The following is a 26,185-nucleotide window of genomic DNA, read 5'->3' on the forward strand; positions in this document are numbered from 1 at the left end:
GCGGAGAGGGGAGGACCCGAAAAAATCGCCCACTCGATTGGTTCCGCCCCCTAGAGGCCGAGATGGGCCTCAGCCGTGGGGGGTTTGTGGGTTCGAAGGCTAAGCGGTCTGCGCCTTTAAGGGATGAGGTTGGGACCCCTGTGGAGGAAGCGCATTGGCTGGGAGGAGTTCCCGGAAGTGATTCACGGAGGCCACGTGGGCGAGTCCACCGCATATGGCGGTGCTCTTGAGGAGGCTTTGGCAGCTGGGGAGGACCCCGGGAGTCTTGGGGCACTCCTTGAGACCGCGTGAGGCCAGCCTAGGCTCTGATTCTGGGGCTGCAGTGCGGGTGCGGTTCGCCCCCAGCCCCACAGGTAACCTTGGCGGGCGTGAAGCTGCAGGCCGAGGCTCACTGTCGCGCGCCAGCCCCTAAGTGTTCCGGTGAAGTCAGACTGGGAGAGGGCAGCACGACCCCATTTTACAAAGGCAGTAACAGGTCCACGAGCGGAAATTTTTCGCATGGCCAGGAATTTCTTTGTGTTTATTGGACCTCACCATCTCGTTCGGTCTCTTTTTCATGTATTCAATAAATGTGTAGTAGTACAAACTGCCAGGTACTATTCCGCTGCGATACTGTGGCCGTCGAAAAAGTAAGGCCCCTACTCTGTAACGGTAGACAGTCACGTGTGCCATTTGGAAAATGAAGCAGGATAGGAGACTGGGGGTTAGATAGGATGCTCAAGAAGACCTTGCTGGGGAGATGACATTTGAACTGGGAACCAAATGACATGGAGCTAGCTATGCGAACCTCTAGAAGGAACCTGCCGAGCAAAGGAAATTACCCTGTGGTTCGTGTTAGATTTTAGCAAGCCAAAGGGATTACTCTAGTGGAGTTCTTGCCAGGGCTTCCCCACCAGTTACCAATATTTTTCTCAGGAGGCTACTTTTGCTTTATCCACAATGAGTGTGCCTCTCCTGAACCTCAGGGTCAATATATAAACGATATCTTTGTGGCAAGATCCCAGTTGCACAGAGTGGCAGGATCTTTTGGCATAGTGTAGAGTGTGCTTCTCAAACTATCCATGGTGAAAGGACTGGTTTCTAATTGCCAATCATTTATGGACCAATACTTTTATAAAACCTATAGATGGATTACTAGAAAAATGAGACCTTTAAAGTGTACAAAATATGAGCCTACTTTTTGTTAGATTAAACAAGTAGAGCATTATTCTGTCAAATTGCTGTAAATTTCTACACATGTACATTCAGTTTGGGTGCTTACGTATAAACTGGCAGCAGTTCACAGACCAGCACCAGTTTGAGTGCCAGAGCCTGAGATGGGGTACAAACTTCTGGCTATGCCAGTTCCTAGCTGTGTAACTTGGGCTAATTATGTCACTTCCCAGAGCCTCTGAGTTTTGTCATCTGTCAAACAGGACTAATAATACTACCCATTTCATGGGTTTGAGGTAATGCAGCTGGGGCACTTAGCAACACACTTAACACTAGCCTCTATTATAATCATTGTAATTCATGTTTCCTTGCTGATTTGCAGGAAAAGCCCATTGGGCAAAGGCTGTTGACTAAAACAGATAAAAAAAAAATTGCCAAATGACTCAGATCATTATAATAGCTAAAATTAAGTGAAGGCTGTACTTTGTTCAGCATTTAGGCCTCACAGCAACCCTATTAGGAAGGTTTCTTTTTTTAAGATTTTACTTATTCATTTTTAGACAGGAATAGAGGGAGAGAAACATCAGTGTGTGGTTGCCTCTTCTGTGCCCTCTACTAGAGATGTGGCCCACAACTCAGGCATGTGCTCTGACAGAATCAAACCAGTGACCTTTTGGTCCCTACTCTGGCGCTTAATCGGCAAAGAGGGGCTGAACCACAATAGCCAGGCCTCTTTTTTTGTTTTTAATCCCTCTAGTAGATGAGGGTGTTGGAGCTCATACAAGTTAAAGTGCCCAAAGGGTAGCAATTAGTAAATGGTGAATGCAGAATTCAAATCCAGGTTTATTTCACATAAGAGGTCTTGCTTTCAACACCTGGACCCATGTCTTCTATCCCAGTGGTTTTGTGGTGGACTTGCAATAACTGTAAGTCACACACATAATCGGTGTTAAAATGAGACTGTGTGACATTAGAGGAGCTTTACCTGTCTTGTTCCACCTCCTGTACTTGGAGATGCAGATGAGTTCCTTGTGCAGACAGTGCTATGGGCTAAACGAAAGAAGGTAGGAAATAACAGCCTTGGGAAAATTGTTAACTTTAAATTTTCAGTCAGGAATGATGGGAAAGTAAATTCTTAGGAATTTAAATTCAGGTGACAAGAAATAATCACAGAATCAAATGTTACTTTGGTTAGCTTTTAAAGCCAACACTTGAGGTGAAAATCTCAAGTAGACAAAGTTCAAAATGTATGATATGGACAGTCATGATAGTGCATAGAGAATGAATGGAAAATATCATTTTACAGCATTTTTAATTTGTAATTTTTCCTCAAGCACATCATTGAATTTGCATAATTTAAATGCACATGTAATGATGGTTTCAGTGAATAAGCTTCTGCTGCTTTAGGTGAAACTTGACCTTGAGGCAAATCTGAAAGTAGAATGATGGATGCATTTTCAAGGAGTTGGAGCCCTTTTACAAAATGACATGCTCCAAAACTTGGTGGTCTTCCAGAAAGAGGCTAAAGGAGTCACCACCATGTCCCCTTCTGTGGCAGTATGACTATCTGGGTGCAAGCTAGAGAGATGGGGCAGAGCTGGTGGTTTCTTGGGCTTTGATATTCATTGAGATATTCTGTCACAAGCATAGCTTGTTTGCCCTTGGGCTGAAGCTTGTCAGCTCGTGTTACCCACCTTGTCTGAACTGTTCTCTTTTTCTACCAGGCTTTTTGCACCTGGGTGGCCTCCGCACTGCCTTGTACAACTACATCTTTGCCAAGAAGCTTGGAGGGAGTTTTATCCTGCGGCTGGAGGACACAGACCAGTCCCGCCTTGTGCCTGGGGCAGCAGACAATATTGAGGACATGCTGGAATGGGCAGGTGAGACTGGCTGGGAAAGGAGCCTTGTAGCCCTCCCACAGACACCAGGATGGAGAATGAGGAGTTCTTAGAGAGATGGGACATTTGTGCTGCCTGGGTAGCAGGTACCACCTAAAAAGATGCCAAAGCTGCCTGAAGAAAAGGTCCAAGGCTGTTGAGATTCGTGTTCTTATCCTAGAATCTCAAGTTCCCTTGGGAGCAGGTAGAAAATAGACCAAGTATAAGATGGACCTGGAGGATGCTAGACCTGTGGTAAGCTGGAAGACATTCCAGTCCCTTATTTCTAAGTGGGAATGCTGGCTCAGCTTGTCAAATCTTCTGACTTCCAAGAGGAACTGAAATTCCAGGGTTTTGTTATTGTTTTTAATAAATGCCTCCCACTGTTAAAACCTATCTGAGCTCAGGTTTTTGGGATTTTTTTAAATACCACATTGTATGAGCCAAACAAAATGTGTTTGGCCTCACATTTGTTCTTTTACAAATGAGAAACTGAAGTCGATCTCCTCGTTGGAAGTTTAATCCTGAACACAGCTAAGCTCAGGGAGGACAAGGAAAAGTGTATTTGTGTTCCTTGGGTGAACAGTTGCCTGTCTGCTGGAACAGGTATGACTAGTTAAGCTCTCTAAGAGAAAATACTAAGGCTGTTTTGAGATGTGTATTTTAATCTCAGGCAAATTATTAACTGGACTCTGGGTTCCTAAAGGGCAGAAACTGATTTCATTTCTGTCATCTATCATAAAGGATTATAGTAGCTACTCAGTCAAGATTAGCTGAATAAAAAGGCATCCCTTACTCGGAATCACTTACTGTGACCCAGGTAGTGTTCCAGCACCAACAGAGACCCTATGCTCATTAAATAGGGGAAGATGGGTAAACAAATTATTCTTTTTATGAAGAAAAGGGTAGCAGGTTTGGGAACCCACAGGGAGGGATGCTTGTTTAGACAGTGGGTCTTCGCTATGAAGGTAATGCTAGAGCAGAGACTTACACAAAGCGAGGGGCCAGCCCTGTGGCTACCTAGGGGAAGAGTGCCCAAAGCAAAGGCAACAGCAGATGCAAAGGCCCCATGGAAGCGAAGTGCTGGGCGTGTTAGGGGAGCAGCCAGGAGGCCAGTATGACCCAAGCACAGTGAGTAGAGCAGAGTAATGAGAGGTATGGGCAGAGCTGTTATGCTGTGTAAGCCAGGTGAAAACTCTGATTACATGCAGGCATTCTGCTGGGCACAAAGGGTGTCAATGAACAGGTGCCAGCTATGTGGAGCCCCTGGTCCAGCATGACTGTGTGAATGAGGCGTACAGTCCCTGCCCCAGCATTGTGGTGAGGCAGAGGGCAGGTTCCCAGGCACCCAGAGTGCCAATCGCTGGAGCTCCTTGCCTCAGGGGTCATCCTTTTTTTTTTTCTAACATGTCATTCACATAACATGAAATTCACCATTTCAAAGTGTACAATTCAGTGAATTTTAGTATACTCACCATGTTGTACAATCATCACCACTCTCTAATTCTGAAACATCTCTGTTGCTCTGAAATGAAACCCAGTACCTAATAGCAGTGACTCCCTGTTCCTGCCCCTTCAGCCCCTGGCAACCAGTAATCTACTTTCTGTCCCTGTGGTTTGCCTATTCTGGACATTTCATACATTGTAAATGGAATTCTACAATCCGTGGCCTTTTATGACTGGCTTTGACTTAGTGTAAAGTTCATCTGCGTTGTAGCATATGTCAGTACTTCATCTTCTTTATGGCCAAGTAACAGTCATTGTATAGAAATACCACCTTTGGCTTATCTATCCATTTGTCCATGGATGGGCATTCAGCTTTTTTCTACTTTTTGGCTCTTATGATTCACTGCTGTGAACATTTATGTACTAGTTTTTATGTGAACATGTTTTCTTTTTTTAAAAGTTTTTTCATTGACTTTAGAGAGAGGAAAAAATTTGTTTGTTGTTTTTTTTTTTTATTCCACTTAGTTGTGCACTCATTAGTTTCTTCTCACACGTGCCCTGACTGGGGATTGAACCCTCAACCTTGGTGTATCGAGACAACATTGTAACCAACTGAGCTATTGGCCAGAGCTGTGAACATGTTTGCAGTTCCCCTAGTGGAGTTACTCTTAAACTCTAGGACATCCACGTGCTGAGCCCATTCAGTTAGATCAGGAAAGGACCCCCAAATATACCTAATCCAACCCTCTTTTCTAACAAATGAAGAAGTGGAGGCCCAGTGGGGTAGGGAGCTAAATAATACTAACAACAATTATGGCCAAAGCTGACTGAGTGCCTTGCACGTACCAGGCAGTGCACTAAGCACTTTACTGTGACCACACTCACAGTAAGTTTGTGTTTACAAATGAGGAAATGGAGTCTCTGAAAGGCAACTCACTCAAGGTTTTCGTACTTGCCAGTGTGTTCAAACCTGGACAGTCTCCTCCAGAGTTTGTGTTGATGTTGAATGTGCAGGATTATCTGGGTTCTTATCTTCCTAATTCATTTGAAAGCTATTTAAAGGGCAGAAACACCATCATTCAACTCTTCTGTGTCCCATCTGCTCTCTCCTGAAAATATTCATAGTTTAATGTGTCCTTTGTGACCTGAGGAACCTAGGCCTTGGGTTGGAGATTTGCCTACTAATATGTAGACCATATTTTCTTGGGCTTATGTTGCATCTGTTAGAAGAATGCCATAGGGCTGAGTGCTCTGTGAGCACCGATAGCTTTTAGTTCTCAGTCACTTTGCATAGTAGGCTGTCAGCTCTACTTTTCGGAGAAAGGAGTGGGGACTTACAAAGGCTAAGGAATGCAAAGAAACAGTACAGTGAGTGGTTAAGAGCATGGACTCTGGGACTAGCTCATCCAGGTTTGAATCTAGTTGTGCCTCTTATCCTTGGCCAAGTGATGTAACCAAGTCTCTCTGCCTCAGTGTCATTGTTAATGAATGGGAATGATAATGGCATCTACTTGGTGTTGTTCTGAGCCTTGGTGGGAACCACAAAATATAAAAACAGCTTGGCACTTTGGTACTTCCACATCTGGACCCCTTGTCATAGCCAGTCAGGGGCAGAGCCAGCAGTCCAACCAGACTTTCTGGACTGTGCCCTGAACCACATCTTCCTCCTGAGTTGACTCTTCCAGGCCTGGGTGGGTTTTCCCACCCTAGGAAAAGGGTGGATGGAGGGGACATGTAGTTGGCAGCAAGGACATGGAGCCAGCACACCTCTACTGGACTCCTCCTCCTCTAGTTCGTGTGACCTTAAATACTAAACCACTGTGTGTTTTAACTTTTCATCTGTAGATGGGAAATCATGGTAGAACTGAGCTCACACATTGCTGGGAGGATTAGTAGCTTTCCTCCATTTGCCAAGCCCTTAGAGCAGTGCCTGAGAACCAATGTCATGTGTATCTCATGGTTATTATTTGGTGATTACTCTCTTTCCATGCTCCAGGTATTCCCCCTGATGAGAGCCCACGCCGGGGAGGCCCCACTGGGCCCTACCTGCAGTCCCAGAGGCTTGAGCTCTACACCCAGGCTGTAGAAGCTCTGCTGAAGACTGGGGCTGCTTACCCCTGCTTTTGCTCACCACAGCGGCTGGAGCTGCTGAAGAAGGAGGCCCTGAGGAGCCACCAGACACCCAGGTGAGAGCCCCAAGCTGTCATGCTGCCTCCCCAAAGTCGAGTGTGTTTGTTAGCTGTTGGCCAGATAACAAGTTACCCCCAAACTTTTACTATCTTACGGTTTCTGTGGGGCAGGACTCAAGGTTTCTCTCAATGCTGCAGCCAGGATCCTGGACAGCTCTCAGTCATCTTAAGGCCCAGCTCACAGAGAATCTGCTTCCATTTGCCATGAGGCTATTGGCAGACCTCACGGCCTCACTGGCTGTTGCTTGGACATATCTCCTTGCCACTCAGGCCTCTCTGTAGGGCAGCTCACAGCATGGCAGCTGGCTTTCCTTAGAGTGAGCCAGGGAGAAAGTGAGAGAGTGAGACAGAAACCAGAGTATTTCTGTAACCTAATCAAGGAAGTGCCAGCTCATCACTTTGGTTGTGCTCTGTTCATTAGGAAGAAGTCACCAGGTCCAGCCAACACTCAGAGGAAGGGAAGGACACAAGAGCAGAAATACCAGGAGGGTGGGAGGGATCACTGAGATCATGTCAGAGCTGCCAACTGCATTGGATCCCAGGCAGAAAGATGTAATTTTAGTTATTAGTTATTTTGCATAAATAAAATTTTCTCATGTTCAGAAAAATGCATACAAAGCCCTCTCCCAACCCTGACTCTGGCTACTTAATTAATTTCCTCTCCAGGGACAACTGGTGTTAGAATTTGCTTATGTCTCCTGCAGAGACATTCAGTATGTACACTGATACATGCATATCATTTCTCTTCCTCTTTTCTTCAAGTGATAGCACAAAATATGTGTATTGTGCAACTTCTTGTCTCAAGGATTAGTCTGTATCAGTGCACAGGTTTTCTGATGTTTGCATAGTATTCTATTGTGTGGATATATCATTATTTACTTAAGTTCCTTACTAATGCACATATTATTTCTAATCTTTTATTATAAAAAAAGAGAGAGCTGTGGCAAATGATGTTGACAGGCATCATTTTGTTTCGTTGGAACATGCAATGTTTCATTGGAATCTTCAAGACATGGTGCTGCCTGGTGAGCCTGCACTAGCTGCACTCAACTCATGTCAGGAGTGGCATCATAACTCAAATTCCAGTTTCAGTGAACTGTCTACAGAAGGGCCCAGATGTTTGGACAAGGTCACAACATTCACTGCAGCACTGATTTTTCTTTTTTTAAAAGATTTTATCTTATCTATTTTTTAGAGAGAGGGAGGGAAGGGAGAAAGAGAGGTAGAGATGTATCAGTTGGTTGCCTCTCTTGTGGTGGGCCCTAGTCAGGCTCTGGCCCACAACCCAGGCATGTACCCTGACTGGGAATCGAACTGGTGACCCTTTGGTTCACAGCCAGTACTCAATCCACTGAGCCACACCAGCCAGGGCTGATTTTTCGTTATAAACAATGTTGTACTTGTCTACTGACAGAAGATTACTTTTTTGGCCTAAGGTCATACTGTTATCAGAGACGGAGTTAGGGCTTATGCCCATCATCAGTACTCTTAGCAGCTATGCTGCTCTACTTTCCAACAGGTATGACAATCGGTGCCGGAACCTGAGCCAGGGGCAGGTAGCCCAGAAGTTGGCCAAGGACCCCAAGCCTGCTATCCGCTTTCGCCTAGAGGACGAGGCACCGGCCTTCCAGGACTTGATATTTGGATGGAATCGGCATGAAGTAGCCAGTGTGGAGGGGGATCCAGTCATCCTGAAGAGTGATGGCTTCCCCACATACCACCTGGCCTGTGTAGTGGATGACCACCACATGGGCATTAGCCATGTGCTGCGTGGCTCAGAGTGGCTGGTCTCAACCTCCAAGCACCTGCTTCTCTACCAGGCCCTAGGCTGGTCGCCGCCTCGCTTTGCCCACCTGCCTCTGCTCCTCAACAAGGATGGCAGTAAACTGTCCAAGAGGCAAGGGGACATTTTCCTGGAGTGTTTTGCTGCTGCCGGCTTCCTTCCAGATGCCTTACTTGACATCATCACTAACTGTGGCTCAGGGTTTGCAGGTACTTGCCCACCTGAGAGGTCACAGTGGGACCATCGCAGTGAGGATCTAGGGTGTAGGTCCAGGCCCACCTGGTCCTCAGTCTGGCTGTGCCACCTACCACCTATGTGAACTTGCACAAGTTCATTCTTTCATTCCACAAATATTTATTGAGCCAGACACTGTGTTAGTACTGGGGCTACAACAGTGAACAAGACAGGCATAATCCCTGCCCTCGAGGCATTTATGGTCTCTGAATCCTGGTTGCTTCATCTGTAAAATGGGGCTAAGTGTCTGCCTCTTAGGTGTAAGTTAGCATTCACTGAGTTCATAAGTGTAAGGCCCCAGCACAGTATCTGCTACATAGTTGCAGATACTATGTTTATTACAATTATGTTACTCCTCTAATAGTATTACTGGTATTACTGTGACCCCAGTTTATTCCAAACTAAGCCCTTATTCTTGGACCAAAACTTAGAGCCAAATCTTAGAGAAGCACCAAATATGATGACCTCTTTGAGGGGGAGATTTCTGAAAATGAGACAGTAATAGTCTGCTTATTATTGATTCTGCTCTTAATCCTTCAAATAGCCTTGTCAGATGTTTATTATCTCCACTGTTTGTTAGAGGACTGGGAGGCTCCAAGAGGTTAGGTAACTTGCCAGTGTCACACAACTAGTAAGTGACATGGCAGAGGCTCACTGTAGGCTGACGTCTGACCATGATACCCACTAGCTGTATGGGACAGAGCAGCTGCTTTTGAGAAGCAGCCCCCAGCACAGCATTCTTAACTCTGGCTGCACTTTAGAATGATGCAGGAAGGTTAAAAAAGCATTCTGGTGCTCAGACCCCACCATACCAATGGAATCAGAGGCTGCAGTAGAGCTAGGCAGTGGGCATGCTGTTCCTGCAGCTCATGTCTTTGAGGGCAGTGAGGGTGGATTAAGCCTGATTGTTTCCAAACTGTTTTTTTCTTTAGTGATAGAACCCTTTCTGCAAATGAAAGTTCATTTGTGCCCTTGATGTAAAAATAGCTAGAGGTTGAATCCCTTTGAAGAAAATGGGATGGGGAGCCCAGAGCATGCTCATTCAGGCTCCCTTGGAGTTGAAACTGGAGGGAGAGAGACAGTTGAGCAGCTGGACTTCCTTCGCTTGCAGAGAACCGGACAGGCAGGACCTTGCCAGAGCTGATAGCACAGTTTGACCTGACCCGGATCACCTGCCACTCAGCCCTGCTAGACCTGGAGAAGCTCCCAGAATTCAACAGGTAAGTGGGGGGCTAGAGAACCCCTGGTGGAAAAGGGCTTTCTTGCTGATGATGGATTCCCTACAGCAGAGGGTCCTATGGGCTCCAGAGTCACATACACCTGATTTTGACTGTGGGCTCAGGTGTCTAATGCTGTGTGACCTCTTCAGGGCTCTGTTTCCTCTTCTCTAAAATGGGTCTAATAACAGTACCCACTTTGTGCAGTTGTAAGAGTTCAGTTAAATGTTGCATCAAAGTATTTGCATAGCACCTGGCACACAGAAAGTACTCTGTCAATGATAGGTATTGTTTTATCATTATCATTATTGGATACCCTTGTATGGATTCTGTTGACCACCAAAGCCTGGTGGGGAACATCTTCATGTTAGAACCACTCCCACCTGCCAGCAATTAACAAGCACTTTCTGCCAACAATAAACATGCCACCTATTTCATGTTTCAAGTGGTCCTTCACTCAGAAACCTCCAAACACAATTATAGTTCCCGTCATTGTTTACACGTCCCAGTCTTAGGGCCTGGGTGGTAAAGCAGCAGACAAATTTGTATTCATGGTTGCAGGGACTCCTGATACCTTCTCTTGAGCACTGGTTTGGGGACAGGCTCTCCTCAGTGCTCTCTTTGTGTGAGCCCAGGGAACTCATGAATGGCAAGTGTTTCAGGGTTATTACTTCATTTACTTATGCAATCAAACCTGTGAGATCAGTTGTATGATTTTTCCCTATTTTACACACGAGGAAACCAAGACATAGAAGAGTTACCTAACTGGACAAAGTTCACTTAGTAAATGGTGGGCAGCTCTTGGGTGAGGCATTCAAGAACAAATGCAACACATACACTGACTGCTACTTGTACTCTGCTTTTCTTATGGAGAATGCAGTATTCTCTGTAAGAGAAGATGGGGTGAGGACTGGGGGATTCTTTGTAGCCTGCTCTAGTACCTCTGAAGCACATACAGAGGTGTGCTTTTGCTTTGGGTGATTCAGGGAGGAGATGTGGCTTTGGGATTCCCAGTTTTAACGCAGCTGAAGCTTTTATGTTAGATGTTCCAGTAACAAAGGCACTGCTGTGATAAGTTCCTAACAGTAAAGAGAGCAGTAGTGGTTGTCATGGCAGTAGCAGTACTAGTGCTGTGATGGAAATAGTAATAGTGATTAAGTCATCCAGCACTTAGTGTGTCCCAGGCCCTGGAACCTACCTGTGTTATCTCAAACAGGGGCACCAGGTCTTCGATTCCTTTCTTTCTACTGTCTTCTCTAGCTACTAGGGACATCCTAAAAATAGTCTCAGTACCAACTTCATGTGATTTTTTAAATTGCCTTAAAAAACCCCATTATTATGTGTTTGGTTACCCTGTGTTCCAGATAGCCTCCCAGGAGCTCTTACCCTCCCTGACATGCTGGGTCCTCTGTTCAGATCCCTGCCTGCCTCCAGCCCCAGTTGTGGTAGCAAGGCAGGCCTTGTGCCCAGTGCTTTACTGATAGTCCCTCATTTAATCTGCACAGTGATCTCTGAAGGAGGCCTGCTGTTATTCCCACATTAGAGGTGACCATCCTGAGGCTTGATATGGTCGTGTCAGTTGCCGTGAACACCTGGTGGGGCTGGTCTCACTCACAGGCCTGTTCAATTACAGAGCCCATGAGATGTTGACCAACCACTGGCTGCCTGCCTTTCCTCTACCCACAAGAGCCCCTATGTGGCACCACTCACGCTCTTTTTCTCTCAAGCCCCTCTACTCCTACTAGGGACAGGGCAAGGGCAACCTAGAGGACCAAGGACTGACAGGGCCTGACTGGAGGGTTGGAGTCTGAGAGGCTTTGCTGCCTTCGAAAGAAGAAACAAGACAAGCCTAGAAGAGAGAGAAAAATTTTTTGATTTTTTAAATTTGATTGATTTTTAGAGAAAGGGGAAACATTGATTTTTTGTTCCACTTACTGATGAATTCATTGGTTGATTCTTGTATATTCCCTGACTAGAGATTGAACACACCATCTTGGTGTTTTGGGAGGACACTCTAACCAACTGATCTATCCAGCAAGAGTAAGGGTGAGGGAATTTCAACTAACAAAAAAACCTGAACTTTTAAACTGGGAGCTATGAATTCAAACAACTCTGTCCCATGCCTGTCCCATTGCTCTTAATCCTAGAAATCCATTTTTTTGTCCTTTGCTCATTTGTGCCAGAGCCCACACTTAAGAGAAAGGAGACACTGCTGATTCTGCTTTGTAAGTGGGTGCCTGTAGAGATCAGGCAGGTGGCCCAGGGGATGGCCATGGACCAAGAGAAAGACAAGAGGGTCGGGTGGGGACAGAGGGGCTACAAACCAGAAAGCTCTGTTAGTCTAAACTAGGCAGCCTCTACTCTGCTCAAGCCACCTGAAGCATGGGGAATGAGGACCCTTTGTGGCCAGATCTGATAACCCAACAAGAGAAGTCAGAGGCCTGGCTGGTGTAGCTTAGTAGATTGAGCATTACCCTACGAACTAACAAAAAATCTGAACTGGTAACTAAAAGGTCACCAGTTTGATTCTTGGTCAGGGCACATGCCTGGGCTTCAGGCCAGGTCCCTAGGTGGGGGCATAAGAGAGGTAACTGATAATGTTTCTCTCCTTCCCTTCTCTCTCTAAAAATAAATAAATGAAATCTTTTTTTTAAAAAAGTCAGAAGTCTCTTATTTTTGTGTGATATCTTTCTAGTTAAAATGTTAGCTACCATTTTAAAAGCACTAAAGCAGCATATTTCTAGGTTGCTTGCCTATTTATTTATTTATTTATTTATTAGAGATTGAGGAGGGAAGAAGGGAAAAAGAGAGGGAGAGAAACATCAATGTGTGCAGTTACCTCTTGCACACCCTTAACTGGGTACTTGGCTCACAACCCAGGCCTGTGCCTTGACTGGAAATCAAACCAACCTTTTGGTTCACAGGCCAATACTCAATCCACTGAGCCACACCAGCCAGGGGTCTAGGTTGCTTTTTAAAGATTTTATTTATCTACTATTAGAGAGAGGTGAAGGGAGGGAGAAAGAGATGGAGAGAAACATTCTTCAGTTGCTATTCTCACATCCCTATCTGGGTATCTGGCCCACATCTCAAGCATGTGCCCTGACTGGAAATCCAACTGGTGACCCCTCAGTTCACAGGCTTGTGCTCAATCCACTGAGTCACACCAGCCCGGGCTCTAGGTTGCCTTTTAAAGCTACCTGTTTAAAACCTTAACCAGATCCCTTTAAGTGTAAAGGGAATTCCTTTGGCTTCCCCCACAGGCTGCACCTTCGTCGGCTGGTGAGCAGTGAGACCCAGAGGCGCCAGCTGGTGGAAAAGCTGCAGGTTCTTGTGGAAGAGACATTTGGGAGCCAGCTGCCAGACAGGACTGTCCTGGACACAGCCTACGTAGAAAGGATCATCCTACTGAGACAGGTGTAGGGTTGGGAGCTCTTGGTGACTGAGGGAGTAGCAGTACCCCCATTATTACCCTTCCAGCATGTCAGCCCTGTCCACAGTGCATTGAAGGTCTGCCTCTTCCTCCAGGGTCACATCTGCCGTTTGCAGGACCTGGTCTCCCCAACACACTCCTACTTGTGGACACGCCCTGCTGTGAGGCGAGCACAGCTATATGCCATCTCAGAGAAGGTGGATGTGATTGCCAAGTATGTGCTAGGGTGAGTCCCCCAAGCCAAGCTCAAGGTTCTGCATCCTCTTACCCTCTCTTCTCCCAGGGTCTCCTTTACCCCAGGGCTTTCAGTTAGGCCTGCAGCATAACTCATGGCTAGTGAGAGGTTCTTGGTGAGCTAATCGCTCACTGACTCTTTTGGTAGGAGGGGAGCCTAGAGAAGCCCAGGCTCTCACTGAAAGAGGTGATGCATTTAGACTCTGCTGTTATACCCACCTGGGTTCCATCCTGGCTTCACCTTTTACTCATCCAGTTAGTTCATCTGCCTAGATGACTTCACTTTGGCCAAGTTACTGCACCTCTTTCAGCTTGTTATCTCATCTGAAAGGTGGAGATGATACTAGTTCTTACTATAACAGTACCAGAACACTTGCAATAACAAGGGTGGAAAACAACCATGGAGAGGAATGACTGGTTTGTGTAATTGCAGTGGTCAGAACAAGGGCTGACTTGAGGTTTATCACAGGGTCCAAAAATATGTCCCCAAGTCCCAATTTCTCTGTTTATCCCTTTGACTCCCTGTCCACACTCCTCCACACTGGCTACTGTTTCTGTAGAGGCTCTGGACAAGGTAGATGGAGAATGTGATTCTCTCCCAACTAATGAGTGTATTTCCCTTTACCTAACAGTCCTGGGGTGAATGGCTTTCTTCCATGTCTCCAGGGTCATGCCATCCCTAGATTTCACTCTTGTCTAAGTGACCAACAGCGGCTCATGAACCATCCATTATTCAGCCAGAAGAGGAAGGAGGAAAAGAGGTGGCAGATAGGACATTCCCCCTCCTTGTGAACTGGCTTAAAAGCTACACATTCATTTCCATCTGTATCTCACTAGCTATCTTATGGCCACAGCAGGCCACAAGGGAGTCTGGGAAATGTACTTTTTTTTACAGTATATTGTCTTGATTATGCTATTACAGTTGTCCCATTTTTTTCTCCTTTTTATTCCCCTCTGTCCTGCACCCCCACCCCCCAGCATTCCCTACCCTTAATTCATGTCCACTGGTCGTACATACAAGTTCTCTGTCTTCTCCATTTCCTATATTATTCTTAACCTCCCCCTGTCTATTTTCTGCCTACCAGTGAAGTTTCTTATTACCTGTACCTTTTCCCCCATTCTCCCCCTCCACCTGCCTTCTGATAACTCTCCGTGTGATTCCATTTCTGTGATTCTTTTCCTGTTCTAGTTGTTTGTTTTGTTTGTTTGTTTTTAGGTTCAGTTGTTGATACTTGTGAATTTGATGTCATTTTACTGTTCATATTTTTTATCTTTTTTTTCTTAGATAAATCCCTTTAACATTTCATATAATAAGGGCTTGGTGATGATGTACTCCTTTAACTTAACCTTATCCGAGAAGCACTTTATCTGCCCTTGTATTCTAAATGAAAGCTTTGCTGGATACAGTAATAATCTTGGATGTAGATCCTTGCCTTTCATGACGTGGAATACTTCTTTCATGCCCCTTCTTGCCTGTAAGGTTTAATTTGAGAAATCAGCTTATAGTCTTATGGGAACTCCTTTGTAGGTTACTGTCTCCTTTTCTATTGCTGCTTTTAAGATTCCTTATCTTTAATCTTGGGTAATGTAATTATGATGTGCCTTTGTGTGTTCCTCCTTGGGTCCAACTTCTTTGGGACTCTTGAGCTTCCTGGACTTCCTGGAAGTCTATTTCCCTTGCCAGATTGGGGAAGTTCTCCTTCATTATTTGTTCCAATAACTTTTGCACTTGTTGCTCTCTTCCTCTTCTCCTTCTGACACCCCTATAATTTGAATGTTGGAACATTTAAAGATGTCCTGGAGGTTCCTAAGTCTCTCCTCATTTTTTCGAATTCTTGTTTCTTCCTTCTTTTCTGTTTGGTTGTTTCTTTCTTCCTTCTGGTCCACTCCATTGATTTGAGTCCCAGTTTCCTTCCCTTCACTGTTGGTTCCCTGTGTATTTTTCTTTATTTCACTTTGCATAGCCTTCACTTTTTCCTCTATTTTATGGCCATCCTCAACCTGTGAGCATCCTGGTTACCAGTGTTTTGAACTGTGCATCTAATAGGTTGGCTATCTCTTCATCACTTAGTTCTGTTTTTGGAGTTTGATCTATTCTTTCATTTGGACCATATTTCTTTGTCTTCGTGCACCAGTTATGTTGTAAGGAGCGGAGCCTTAAGTATTCACCAGAGTAGGACAACCCTGGTTGCTTAGTTGTGGTGCTGTGTGTGGGGGAGGGGTCAAGAGGGAATAATGCCAGTTGCCTGCCGCTGATAGGCTTTCAGTTGCTTCCCCTACTATCACAATCAAACTTGGCCCTTCTGGTTCTGATTCTCAGGTGGATGGGATTGTATAGGTTTTAGGACCTTGTGGGTCTCTAGAACGAACTCTCCTGTGAGGCTGGGAGTTTCTTCTGCTGCTCCAACCCCAGAAGATTTTACAGCCAGAGGTTTTTAGGCTTTCTTTTCTTGTGCTGGAACCCTGGGTTTCATGGTCTGTCTTACTCCCCAGTTGTTCCTCCTGGTTTATCCACATGCAAATGTAGGACCACCTAGTCCTCCAGGCACCTCCCCTGTCCTGTTCTCCAGCCGCCACCTTGCCACTCGTCCTCTCTGCCTATCTCTACCTCTCCTACTGGTCTGAATGAGTGTTTCTTCTTTAACTCCTTGGTTGTTGGACTTCCATACAGTTCGATTTTCTGGCAGTTCTGGTTATTTTTTTGTTTTTAAGTTTGTTGTCCTTTTTTGCTTGGGTGAGGAGGCAAAATGTATCAACTTATGCTTCCATCTTGGCTGGAAGTGCAGAAAATGTAGTTTTTTTTACTACAGTAAAAGTACATTACTACTTTTTTACTTGGCACCCATGTATCGAACTAAAAATTCTGTTACTACATACAAAAGTGAGCCCTGGCTGGTTTGTTCAGTTGATTGAGCAACAGCCTGCATACCAAAGGGTCGCCAGTTCAATTCCCAGTTGGGGCACATGCCTGGGTTGTGGGCCAGGTTCCCAGTGGGGGAGCATGAGAGGCAACCACGCATTGATGTTTCTCTCCCTCGCTTTCTCCCTCCCTTCCCCTCTGTCTAATAATAAATAAGTAAAACCTTTTTTAAAAATGTGAGAAAAGTAACTTGTCTAAAATGATACAGCCAGGCCATGGCCAGGTAGCTCACTTGGTTAGAGTGTCGTCCTAATACACCCAAGGTTGAAGATTCCATGTCCGATCAGGGCACATAGAAGAGTCAACCAATGAATGCATAAATAAACAGAAAAAGAAATTGATGTTTCTCTCTCTCTCTCTCTCTTTGTCTCCTTTCCCCCCTCTCTAAAATCGATTTAGAAAGAGAGGGAGGGGAGGAGGGAGGGATGGAGGGAAAGAAGGAAGGGAGGAAAATGATACAGTTAGTAAGTTAGAGGATGAGGGATTCAAACCCAGGCAGTCTGTGTTGAGATCACGTGTCTAATGAAATTTGCTCTTGCTTCTCCTTGGTGTAAAGTACCTGGACAGTACCTGAATTATAGGAACCTTCAATCTATTTTTATACAATTTGAAGTGAAAAGAATATATGTACACCCTTACTGGTGTGGCTTAGTGGGTTGGGCATCCTCCTGCAAACCAAAAAGTCACTGGTTCAATTCCTGGTTGGAACACATGCCTGGGTTACGGACAGGTCCCCAACTGAGGGTATGTAAGAGGCAACCAATCAATATTCATCTTCCTCTTTTTCTCCCTCCCTTCCCCTTTTTCTAAAAATAAATGAATAAAATATTTTGTAAAAAAAAATACATAAGTGGCAAGAAATACAAGTGGTACAAGAGGGTTTATAGCAAAAAATATCTTCCCTCCTACTTCAGCCCCCATCAGAAAGGCAGCCATACTTAGCAATTTTATTTGTGAATTGTCTATATTCAAGGATAGGTATATACAACTCTATTCTTAAAATTTTTTTAAATTTGAAATTTAATATTTTGATTATTAATACATTCAAACCTCTTAAGCCTGGGTTTAAAACCTAGAAATGATGTGGTATATATTGGGAGTCCTGTTTTTAATCCGTGTCCCCATTTGCCCAGTTCCAGAACCCTCTGTATGTTACTACCATTCTTTTTTGTTTGTTTGTTTGTTTGTTTTAGAGAGAGGAAGGGAGACAGAAAGAAACATTGTATTATTGTTCCACTTTATGCATTCATTGGTTCAGTCTTGTATGCACCCTGATGGGACCGAACCCACAGTCTTGGCATAACAAGATGATGCTCTAAGCAACTGAGCCAGCTGGCCTGAGCCTACTCTTCTTAACTATATCTAAATAATACTTTTTATTTTCCCCATTTTTTAACACAAAAGGCACAATACAATAACACCATTCTGTATCTTTTTTTCACTTAATATGTATGTATATTTTGATCTCTCCAGTGCTTAGAGAGCATTCTCATTCTTTTTTACAGCAACACCTATCCCATTATTATACCACTTTACCACCATTTATTTAACACCCCTCCTACTGATGAACATTTAGATTGCTTCCAGATTTTGCTGTTATAAACAATGCTGCAACGAGTAACCTGGAATAGACATTATTAAGCATGTTTGCAAGTACAGCACCAAGATAAATTCCCAAGAACTGTTATCATTAGTAATAATGCTCCATTAATTTTGGACATTCCACTATAGTGGCTGTTAGTTGTAATTCACTGGAATTAGTGTCTTAACTCGCTATCCTGCTATGGGAATTATATTTAGAGGCACTCTGGTGCTACCACTCAAGGCAGGAAAGCTGATACATAAATGATCAGAAGCTGTCAGATCTCTTAAAGTCCCTTCTGTGCCCATGCCAAGCTCCAGGCCAGATCTTAGTTCTGAGCAGCCATTGTTGGCCACCTGGGGCCTATCACTTTCATCTGCTCCTTGGCAGGTTGTTTCCCCACAATGACATTAAGGAGAGTGCCTATTTTTTTCCCACATTATGTTTTATACTTTCAATTATTTTATCTCTTTCATTTCATAAATAACAGCAATCATGTGACCCAGTTAATGATGCAATAAGAATGATTACTTTGCTCTCAAATTGGAACTCAGTTGCTCAAGCCCTAGAATTAACAAGGAGATCTGTCTGTGCTGAAAGGCTGTTTGCTCAGGTCTCTTATAAACCCGGTACCCAGAGCCAGCAGCACTATACACTGAACCAACCTCTGGAGTAGAGCTGTCCAGATGCTGTTGTGAATAGGCTTTGTCAGAGTGGGCATCATGGACCATCTGCCTCGGCCCCTGTTCAGTGAGGGATGGACTCCCTCCCACCATGTGTCGGTCTCTTGTTCTAATTCCAAATCAGGGCTGGGGTGAAGTTTTTGCAAGTCCAGTTCTAACTGAGTAGAGAATTCCTCTTGAAATCAAACATGATTTTGGGAGAAGATCTCAGCTGGACTGCCAGAAAAGGGCAATTTGCTGGCCCAATGGAGCTGCAATCCGTAAGTTCTTCAATCTGTGGACAAAGGATGGTTGTAGCAAGTTGGTGGCAGGGCTCTTACTGGGGCTGCAGTCTGCAGTCTCTTGATTGCTTCCTTTCTGCTCTCCATGTTATATTTCCAAAAATCTCCCCCTTTTCCCCAGTGTTTAAGCTGTGTTTCAGATCATTTCCCAGAGGGCTTCATCCTTCCATCCTACATCTAACCTATCCCTGAATTTTTTTTAGATCCTCTTGCAATGCCTCTCAGCTCTTGGGTGTAATAAATATTAGCTAACTTTTTACTAAAGTATAAGATCCAGTGCTTTTGGGTACTTACTACCTATTCAGGCAGTGTGCTTAGTTCTTTACATGTTTTAATTTAGCCACACCATAGTCCTGTGAGGTGCAGACACGGTTGTAATCCCCACATCACAGGTGAGAAAACTGAAGCATAGAAATTACTTGTACAGAGGTAGCAATTAGTAAATCCTCTTATTTTGGTATATTCTTAATTTCTGTATGTTATGCCCACATATGCCTAGATTCTCTGTATATGTGGTTCCCTAGTTGTTTTTTCTTTCCCCAACTTGCATGGGGATGGGAGTAGTAGATATTCCCTCCCTCCCCTTTCCCTCAGGCAGGCCTGAATATTTACCATGCTCTTTATATTATAGCTGATCCATAGTCTTCCAAAGTTCTCCCTCCCACCCATTTGCCATTGGCTCCTGCAGGCCTCTCATAGACTGACCCTCTTCTAGGCTTTTAGAAAGACCTGATATGAGCTTAACTCAGGAGATACTGAATGCAGAACTGAAGAAGCTGTCAGAAGGTCTGGCTGGCACCAAACACAGTGATGTGATGAAACTCCTCCGAGTGGCCCTCAGTGGACAGCCGGTAAGGCAGGCAGATGGGTTAGACTGTTCATGGAGCTCTCATTTATCCATTCAGCTATCATTCACCGGTAGCACTGAACTTATCTTTCATACAAAGATGAATAAAACATGAGTACTACCCTCACTCAGTCATTTCAGGAGACAATATGTGTTGAGTACCCACTGTGTGAAAGCACCATATTAGATACAGAGGATACAGTAGTGAATAAAACACACACACACCCTTCCTGCATGCTTCATGGAGCTGGCAGTTGATGAGAGGTAACAGACATATCAGTACAAAAGAACAGGCTCCTGAGATGCAGCCTCAGCCTGAAAAATGAAAGACAGTGAAATGCAAATTCTTTCCCTTGGGGTTGGTCTGGGGGCGTTAGTTCCTTAGGCAGCTTAAGATCATAGGAAATGTTTTCTGATTTTTTTTTTCTTAGCAAGGACCGCCTGTAGCTGAGATGATGGTGTCTTTGGGACCAAAGGAAGTACGGGAACGAATACAGAAGGTGCTTTCCAACTGACAGGAGATGTACTGGAGCCTGGAGGTAGCCCTAGGAACCTGTTGTGTTTGGAAACTGCCTTTGGAGGGGAGGAGCGGGAGGCCTCGGGGCCCATCAGAACCAAAAGTAGAAACAGAGTGTCTGGGTGCACACAAGCTCACTCACGGCTCCAAGCAGCTCTGTCCTTACCAGTCGGCTAAGGAAGCCCAGATCCTTCTCAACTCCCTGAGTATGGAGAAAAAGACCTCATGTCTGGTTCTGATACCCCATTATATGGCAGAGATTACAAGCTAGTTCATAGAATAGTCCAGAGGGTTCATGTTTAGGCTGCCCAGGCTGCTGTAACAAAATGCCGTAGACTTGGAGGACTTAACAGAAAATTTTTTTCTCACCATTCTAGACGCTGCAATTTGAAGAACAAGGTGTTGGCAGGTTTCCTCTCTCCTTGGCTTGCTGATGACTGCCTTGCTGCCTTACATGGTCATCTCTCTGAGTGTGCCCTTAGTATCTCTTTCTATCCAAAAGTCCTCTTATAAGGACACTAGTCAGATGGGATTAGCAGTCACCCTAATTGCCCAGTTTTACCTTCATCACATCTTTAAAGACCCAGCTGCAAATACAGTCATATTCTGTGGTCCTGGGGGTTAGGGCTTTAACATACAACCAGAGAGGACACAGTTCAGCTTATGACAGCTTGGCAACAACCTGGACTCAAGCCCATTTTGGACTTTGAGCAATAAAGGATGGTTGACAAGCAGAGATGATCTAGATGTCAGACTTTTTTGGGCCTCCAAAGAAAAGTTACTCATCTGTCGGGTGGGAGGAGCACTTACATCATATACTAGTTTTTTGTCCTGGACTTGGGGCAGCCTGTTTCCCTTCCCTAGATGACATCTGTCCTTCTTTCGCAGTTCTTCAGACCTAGTCCTTGGAATGGATGCCTTCACCCTGCGTATTCTGTATCTTTCACCCATATTTACTGCCTTCTTACACTCATTACTTGTTATGCCACTGTTTGTGAGTCTCTGAAATGAGATGTTCTTGGGGTGAAGAGAAACAACTTAAGTAAAAGGAGGACAGTGGCAGTGGCTGGCTACAGAGATCCCCTACAGGGCCTCTAAGTGTCTGCTGTTTGGCAGCTAGTCTCTGAGACAGCTCTCAGTCATTGCTACCTCTTGGTGTTCACACTGAATAAGGTTGAGCTGAGATGCATCATGGTTTCCATCTTGTTCTCTTGGATCCCTTACTCTGTGGGAAGCGACTTCCACACGAAGACGTTCAAGCAGCCCTATGTAAAGGTGCATGTAATAAGGAGCCAAGGCCTCCTGCCAACAGCCAGGTTAGTATGCCATGTTGGAAGTCAGTCTTCCAGCCCCAGCTGAGTCTTCAGATGACCTGGCTAATATCTTGACTGCAACCTTCATGAAAGAGCCTGAGCCAGACCACTAAGCAAAGATGCTCCTGAATTTCAAACACCCACAAATTATGGGATAATCAGTGTTTATTGTTTAAAGACAGTAGGTTTTAGGATAATTTGTATCCAGCAGCCAGTAGCTCACACCCTCTTCTTGTCCAGGGAAGAAGGGAAAGAGGAGTAAAGAATTTGTTGAGCTTCACAGAGACCTAGTCTTTTCTTGAAAAGTGTATCAGATGAAGTTCTTTGAAAACAAAGGAAACCAACTATGCTAATTTAAGTTTATGGGAGTTTTAAGTTTGTGGGAGAATCACAGAGTCTGTGGGAAAGCCAAAGACCCAGGTCTGGAAAAGACAGGACCTGAGGAGCTTTGAGTGTGCAGGCAGCAGGAATTAACAGCCAGTCTTCAGTGGAGACACTGGAACTCCATCTGTGCTTTGTTTGTTTCTCTGTTTATATTTTCCCCTTCAGTTTTGGATACAGCTCAAGATTCTGATTCTAGGAAGAGTGTGTCGTCTTGGGCTAATTGAGGTCATGTTGCTGTTCCTTAGCCAGGAATAGATGGTTCCTTCAGCATGACATCCAATGAAGAAAAGTTGTTCCCAAGGAAAACAGTGATTTTTTTCCAGAAGACACAATAAAGCTAGTGATTTTTTGCGCACTTAGCTGAGGTGCAGCCACATTTCAGAATTTGCTGGTAAATACTCCATTATCTCATTTAATCTTCACAAACCCATGAGAAGGATTGTTACAAGAAACTTTCTCATACTGTGGCTCATGGTGCGGGAATGTGAATATTATAACACTGCAAGTGATGAAGATGCTGAGATGATAAAGTGCTGCCACTTTCTCAGTTAGAGTGAATTATGTAAAAAGCAGCATATTGGACTTCCGGCAAGATGGAGGCATAGGTGGATGCACCGTACCTCCACGCACAACCAAGATTGGAACAACAACAATTTAGAGGCAGAATAACACCCAGAACTGACAGAAAATTTATCTGAATGGAAGTCGGACTGCCAAGAAGTTGAAGTAGACCTGTTCATCCAGACTGGTAGGAAGGGCTGAGAGGAGGAGCAGGCGCGGGTCGCAGCGTGCAGAGATGGGGGAGAACTGGGCGCATAAGGCAACCGGGAGTGCGTAAGCCTTCCAGGACACAGCGGTGGACCCTGAGTACGCAAGCGGAGGCTGACGGACCTAGTGAGGCGGCATTGTGGACCAGGGCAGAGCATGCAACCCAGAATCCCAGAGAAGGGACTGAGATCCCAGGAGAACGGAGCTACCGCCATTGTTCCCTCCCACACCCACCCCCACATACAATGTCACAATCTAGCGACTGGGGTGCCCAGCCCAGGTGAACACCTAAGGCTCCGCCACTCACCGTACCAGGAGCGACCAGGCAAAACAAAAAAAGAGAGAGAGATATGTCTCAAACAGAAGAACAGATCAATGCCCCAGGACTCATCCTTTTGAGCGACCAAGAGATAGCCAATCTATCAGATGCACAGTTCAAAACACTGGTGATCAGGAGGCTCACAGAATTGGTTGATTTTGGGTGCAAATTAGATGAGAAAATGCAGGTTACCATAAAAGAGATGGAGGAAGATGTACAGAGAACCAATAGTGAAGGGGAGGAAACTGGGATTCAAAACAATAGAGTGGACCAGAAGGAAGAAAAAAACAACCAAGCAGGAAAGCACGAAGAAATAAGAATTCAAAACAAGGAGAAGCTTAGGAACCTTGAGGACATCTTTAAACGTTCCAAAATCCGAAATATTGGGGTACCAGAAGGGGAAGAGGAAAAGCAACAGATTGAGCACGTATTTGAACAAATAATAAAGGAGAACTTCCCCGCTCTGGCAAAGGAAATAGACTTCCAGGAAATCCAGAAAGCTTAGAGAGCCCCAAAGAAGTTGGACCCAAGAAGAAACACACCAAGGCACATCATAATTACATTAGCCAAGGTAAAAATGAAGGAGAGAATCCTAGAAGCAGCAAGAGATAAGGGGACAGTCACCTATGAAGGAGTTCTCATCAGACTGTCAGCTGAGTTCTCAAAAGAGACCTTACAGGCAAGAAGGGGCTGGAAAGAAATATTCCAAGTCATGAAAGACAAGGACCTACATCCCAGATTGCTCTATCCAGCAAAGCTCTCATTTAGAATGGAAGGGCAGACAAAGTGCTTCTCAGATAAGGTCAAGTTAAAGGAGTTCATCATCACCAAGCCCTTACTTTATGAAATGTTAAAGGGACTTATTTAAGAAAAGAAGATAAAGAAAAAACATGTATAGTAAAAGGACAGCAAACTCACAATTATTAACAGCCACACCTAAAGCAAAACCAAAAGAAACTAAGCAAACAACTAGAACAAGAACAGAACTACAGAAATGGAGATCACATGGAGGGTTAGCAACAGGGGAGTGGGAGGAGGAGAGAGGGGGAAAAGGTACAGAGAATAAGTAGCATAGAATGTAGGTTGAAAATAGATAGGGGGAGGGTAAGAATAGTATGGGAAATGTAGAAGCTAAAGAAATAAGTATGACACATGGACATGACTAAAGGGGGGATATGGGTGGGAGAGGGTGTGCAGGGTGGAGGGGAGTGAAGGGGGGGAATGGGACAACTGTAATAGCATAATCAATAAAATATATTTTTTAAAAAAAGAAATGCAAAAAAAATGCAGCATGTTTGGCCAAAAAGTTGTTTGGTTTTCCCCCTCTGATGGCTCTAGTAGTGCTTAATTGTCTTTAACTTCATTCGGAACAATTTTGTACTTCTAGGCAAGACAGGCATAGGTTAATATCATGCCTCGTCTTTTCACACAACTATAACAAAAGTTACAACTAGACTACACAACAAATATCATCCAGAGTTGCCAGAAAATAGAGCTGTGTGGAGATCTGACAACCAAGGATTTAAAAAACCACCTTCACCCAGACAGGTAGAAGGGGTGGAGACGTGGAGAGGCATAGGGATATGGACGGAGCAGTCCCATGTTCATATGTGGTACATAAAAATTGGGAGGGATACCTCAGGAGCAAGGGATCCCAGCCTCAGACCAGACCACCCAGCCCAGGGTTCCAGTGCCAGGAAGATAATTCTCCATAATTTCTGGCTGAAACAAATACATTAGATTGTATTGTGACAGCTGTCATATCAGTGTGCACTTAAAAAGAAACATCAAAGTTGGTGAAGTTTTGTGTAGCCATTTTAACATTACAGATGGAAGAAAATAAGCAACATTTTAGCATATTATGCTTTATTATTTCAAGAAAGGTAAAAACACAACTGAAAGATTTGTGCAGTCTATGAAGAAGGTGCTATGACTGAATGTGTCAGAAGTGCTTTGCAAAGTTTCATGCTGGAGATTTCTCACTGAATAATGCTCCATAGTTGGGTAGACCAGTTGAAGTTGATAATGATCACATAAAGGCATTAATTGAAAAGCGTCAACATTAGACAGCAGACATACTCAAAATGCCCAAATCACGCATTGAAAATAATTTGCAGCAGCTTGGTTATGTTAATTGCTTTGACGTTTGGGTTCCACATAAGTTAAGCAAAAAGAACCTTCCTGACTCTACTTCTGCATGCAATTCTCTAGTTAAATGTAATGAAAACATTCCATTTTTAAAACAAATTGTGATGGCTGATGAAAACTGGAATTACTGTAAATTATTACTTCACAATAATGTGGAACAGGAAAGATCATAGGGGAAGCAAAATGAACCACCAACCACATCCAAAGAAGGTGATGTTGTATATGGTGGGATTGGAAGGGAGTCCTCTCTTACGAGCTCCTTGCGGAAAACCAAATGGGTAATTTCAACAACTACTGTTCCCATGTAGACCAGCTGAAAGCAGCATTTGATGAAAGGTGTCTGTAATTAATCAACAGAAAACCCATAATCTTCCATCAGGATAACACAAGACTGCGTGTTTCTTTGATGACTGGGCAAAAGCTGTCAGCTGCCAGCATGGCTGGGAGGTCCTGATTCATCTGCTGTATTCACCAGACATTGCATCTTTGGGTTTTCATTTATTTTGGTCTTTACAAAATTCTGTTAATGGAAAAAGTTTCAGTTCCCTGGAAGACTACAAAAGGTACCTGAAACAGTTCTTTGCTTAAAAATAAAAAGTTTTGGGAAGATGGAATTTTGAAGTTGCCTGAAAGATGGCAGAAGGCAGTGAAACAGAATGGTGAATGCCTTGTTTAATGAAGTTACTGGTGAAAATGAAAAATGTGTCTTTTATTTTTACCTACAAACTTTTTTGGCCAACCTAATACCTTCGGGGTGAGGGGTTTTGCTCTAAACCAGTGATAGTGAATGAAAGGATTTTACACATTTAAAATAACCTTGAGGGATTCTAAGAGGGCTGCAGAGTAGAAGGAAGTTAT

General features: G+C 44.3%; 1 protein-coding gene across 3 annotated transcripts; it reads left to right on the top strand.

Moving 5' to 3' along the window:
* The first annotated feature begins 15 nt into the window (after positions 1-15).
* On the top strand, positions 16-22,413 carry EARS2 (glutamyl-tRNA synthetase 2, mitochondrial). 3 transcript variants are annotated; one of them, XM_036021379.1, is made up of 9 exons: positions 20-353; positions 2,877-3,032; positions 6,472-6,661; positions 8,184-8,656; positions 9,793-9,901; positions 13,162-13,315; positions 13,427-13,557; positions 19,747-19,882; positions 20,310-22,413. In XM_036021379.1, the coding sequence occupies exons 1-9, from the start codon at positions 215-217 to the stop codon at positions 20,391-20,393; spliced, it is 1,572 nt and encodes a 523-aa protein (XP_035877272.1). In that variant the 5' UTR covers positions 20-214; the 3' UTR covers positions 20,394-22,413. The 3 variants fall into 3 exon arrangements, with proteins under 3 accessions (XP_035877274.1, XP_035877272.1, XP_035877273.1); XM_036021380.1 differs by lacking the exon at positions 20-353 and adding an exon at positions 382-593; XM_036021381.1 differs by lacking the exons at positions 13,162-13,315; positions 13,427-13,557 and having other exon boundaries at positions 16-353.
* The last annotated feature ends 3,772 nt before the right edge of the window (positions 22,414-26,185 follow it).

This window comes from Phyllostomus discolor, chromosome 3, assembly GCF_004126475.2.
Source record: "Phyllostomus discolor isolate MPI-MPIP mPhyDis1 chromosome 3, mPhyDis1.pri.v3, whole genome shotgun sequence".
Lineage (NCBI taxonomy): Eukaryota > Metazoa > Chordata > Mammalia > Chiroptera > Phyllostomidae > Phyllostomus > Phyllostomus discolor.

Excerpts from the sequence above, each read along its gene's own strand:
- EARS2 (XM_036021379.1), top strand. The coding sequence starts at position 215 with ATGGCGGTGCTCTTGAGGAGGCTTTGGCAGCTGGGGAGGACCCCGGGA. Across the intron at positions 13,558-19,746 it reads ATTGCCAAGTATGTGCTAGG|GCTTTTAGAAAGACCTGATA; the intron begins GTGAGTCCCCCA and ends ACCCTCTTCTAG. Across the intron at positions 19,883-20,309 it reads TGGCCCTCAGTGGACAGCCG|CAAGGACCGCCTGTAGCTGA; the intron begins GTAAGGCAGGCA and ends TTTTTTTCTTAG.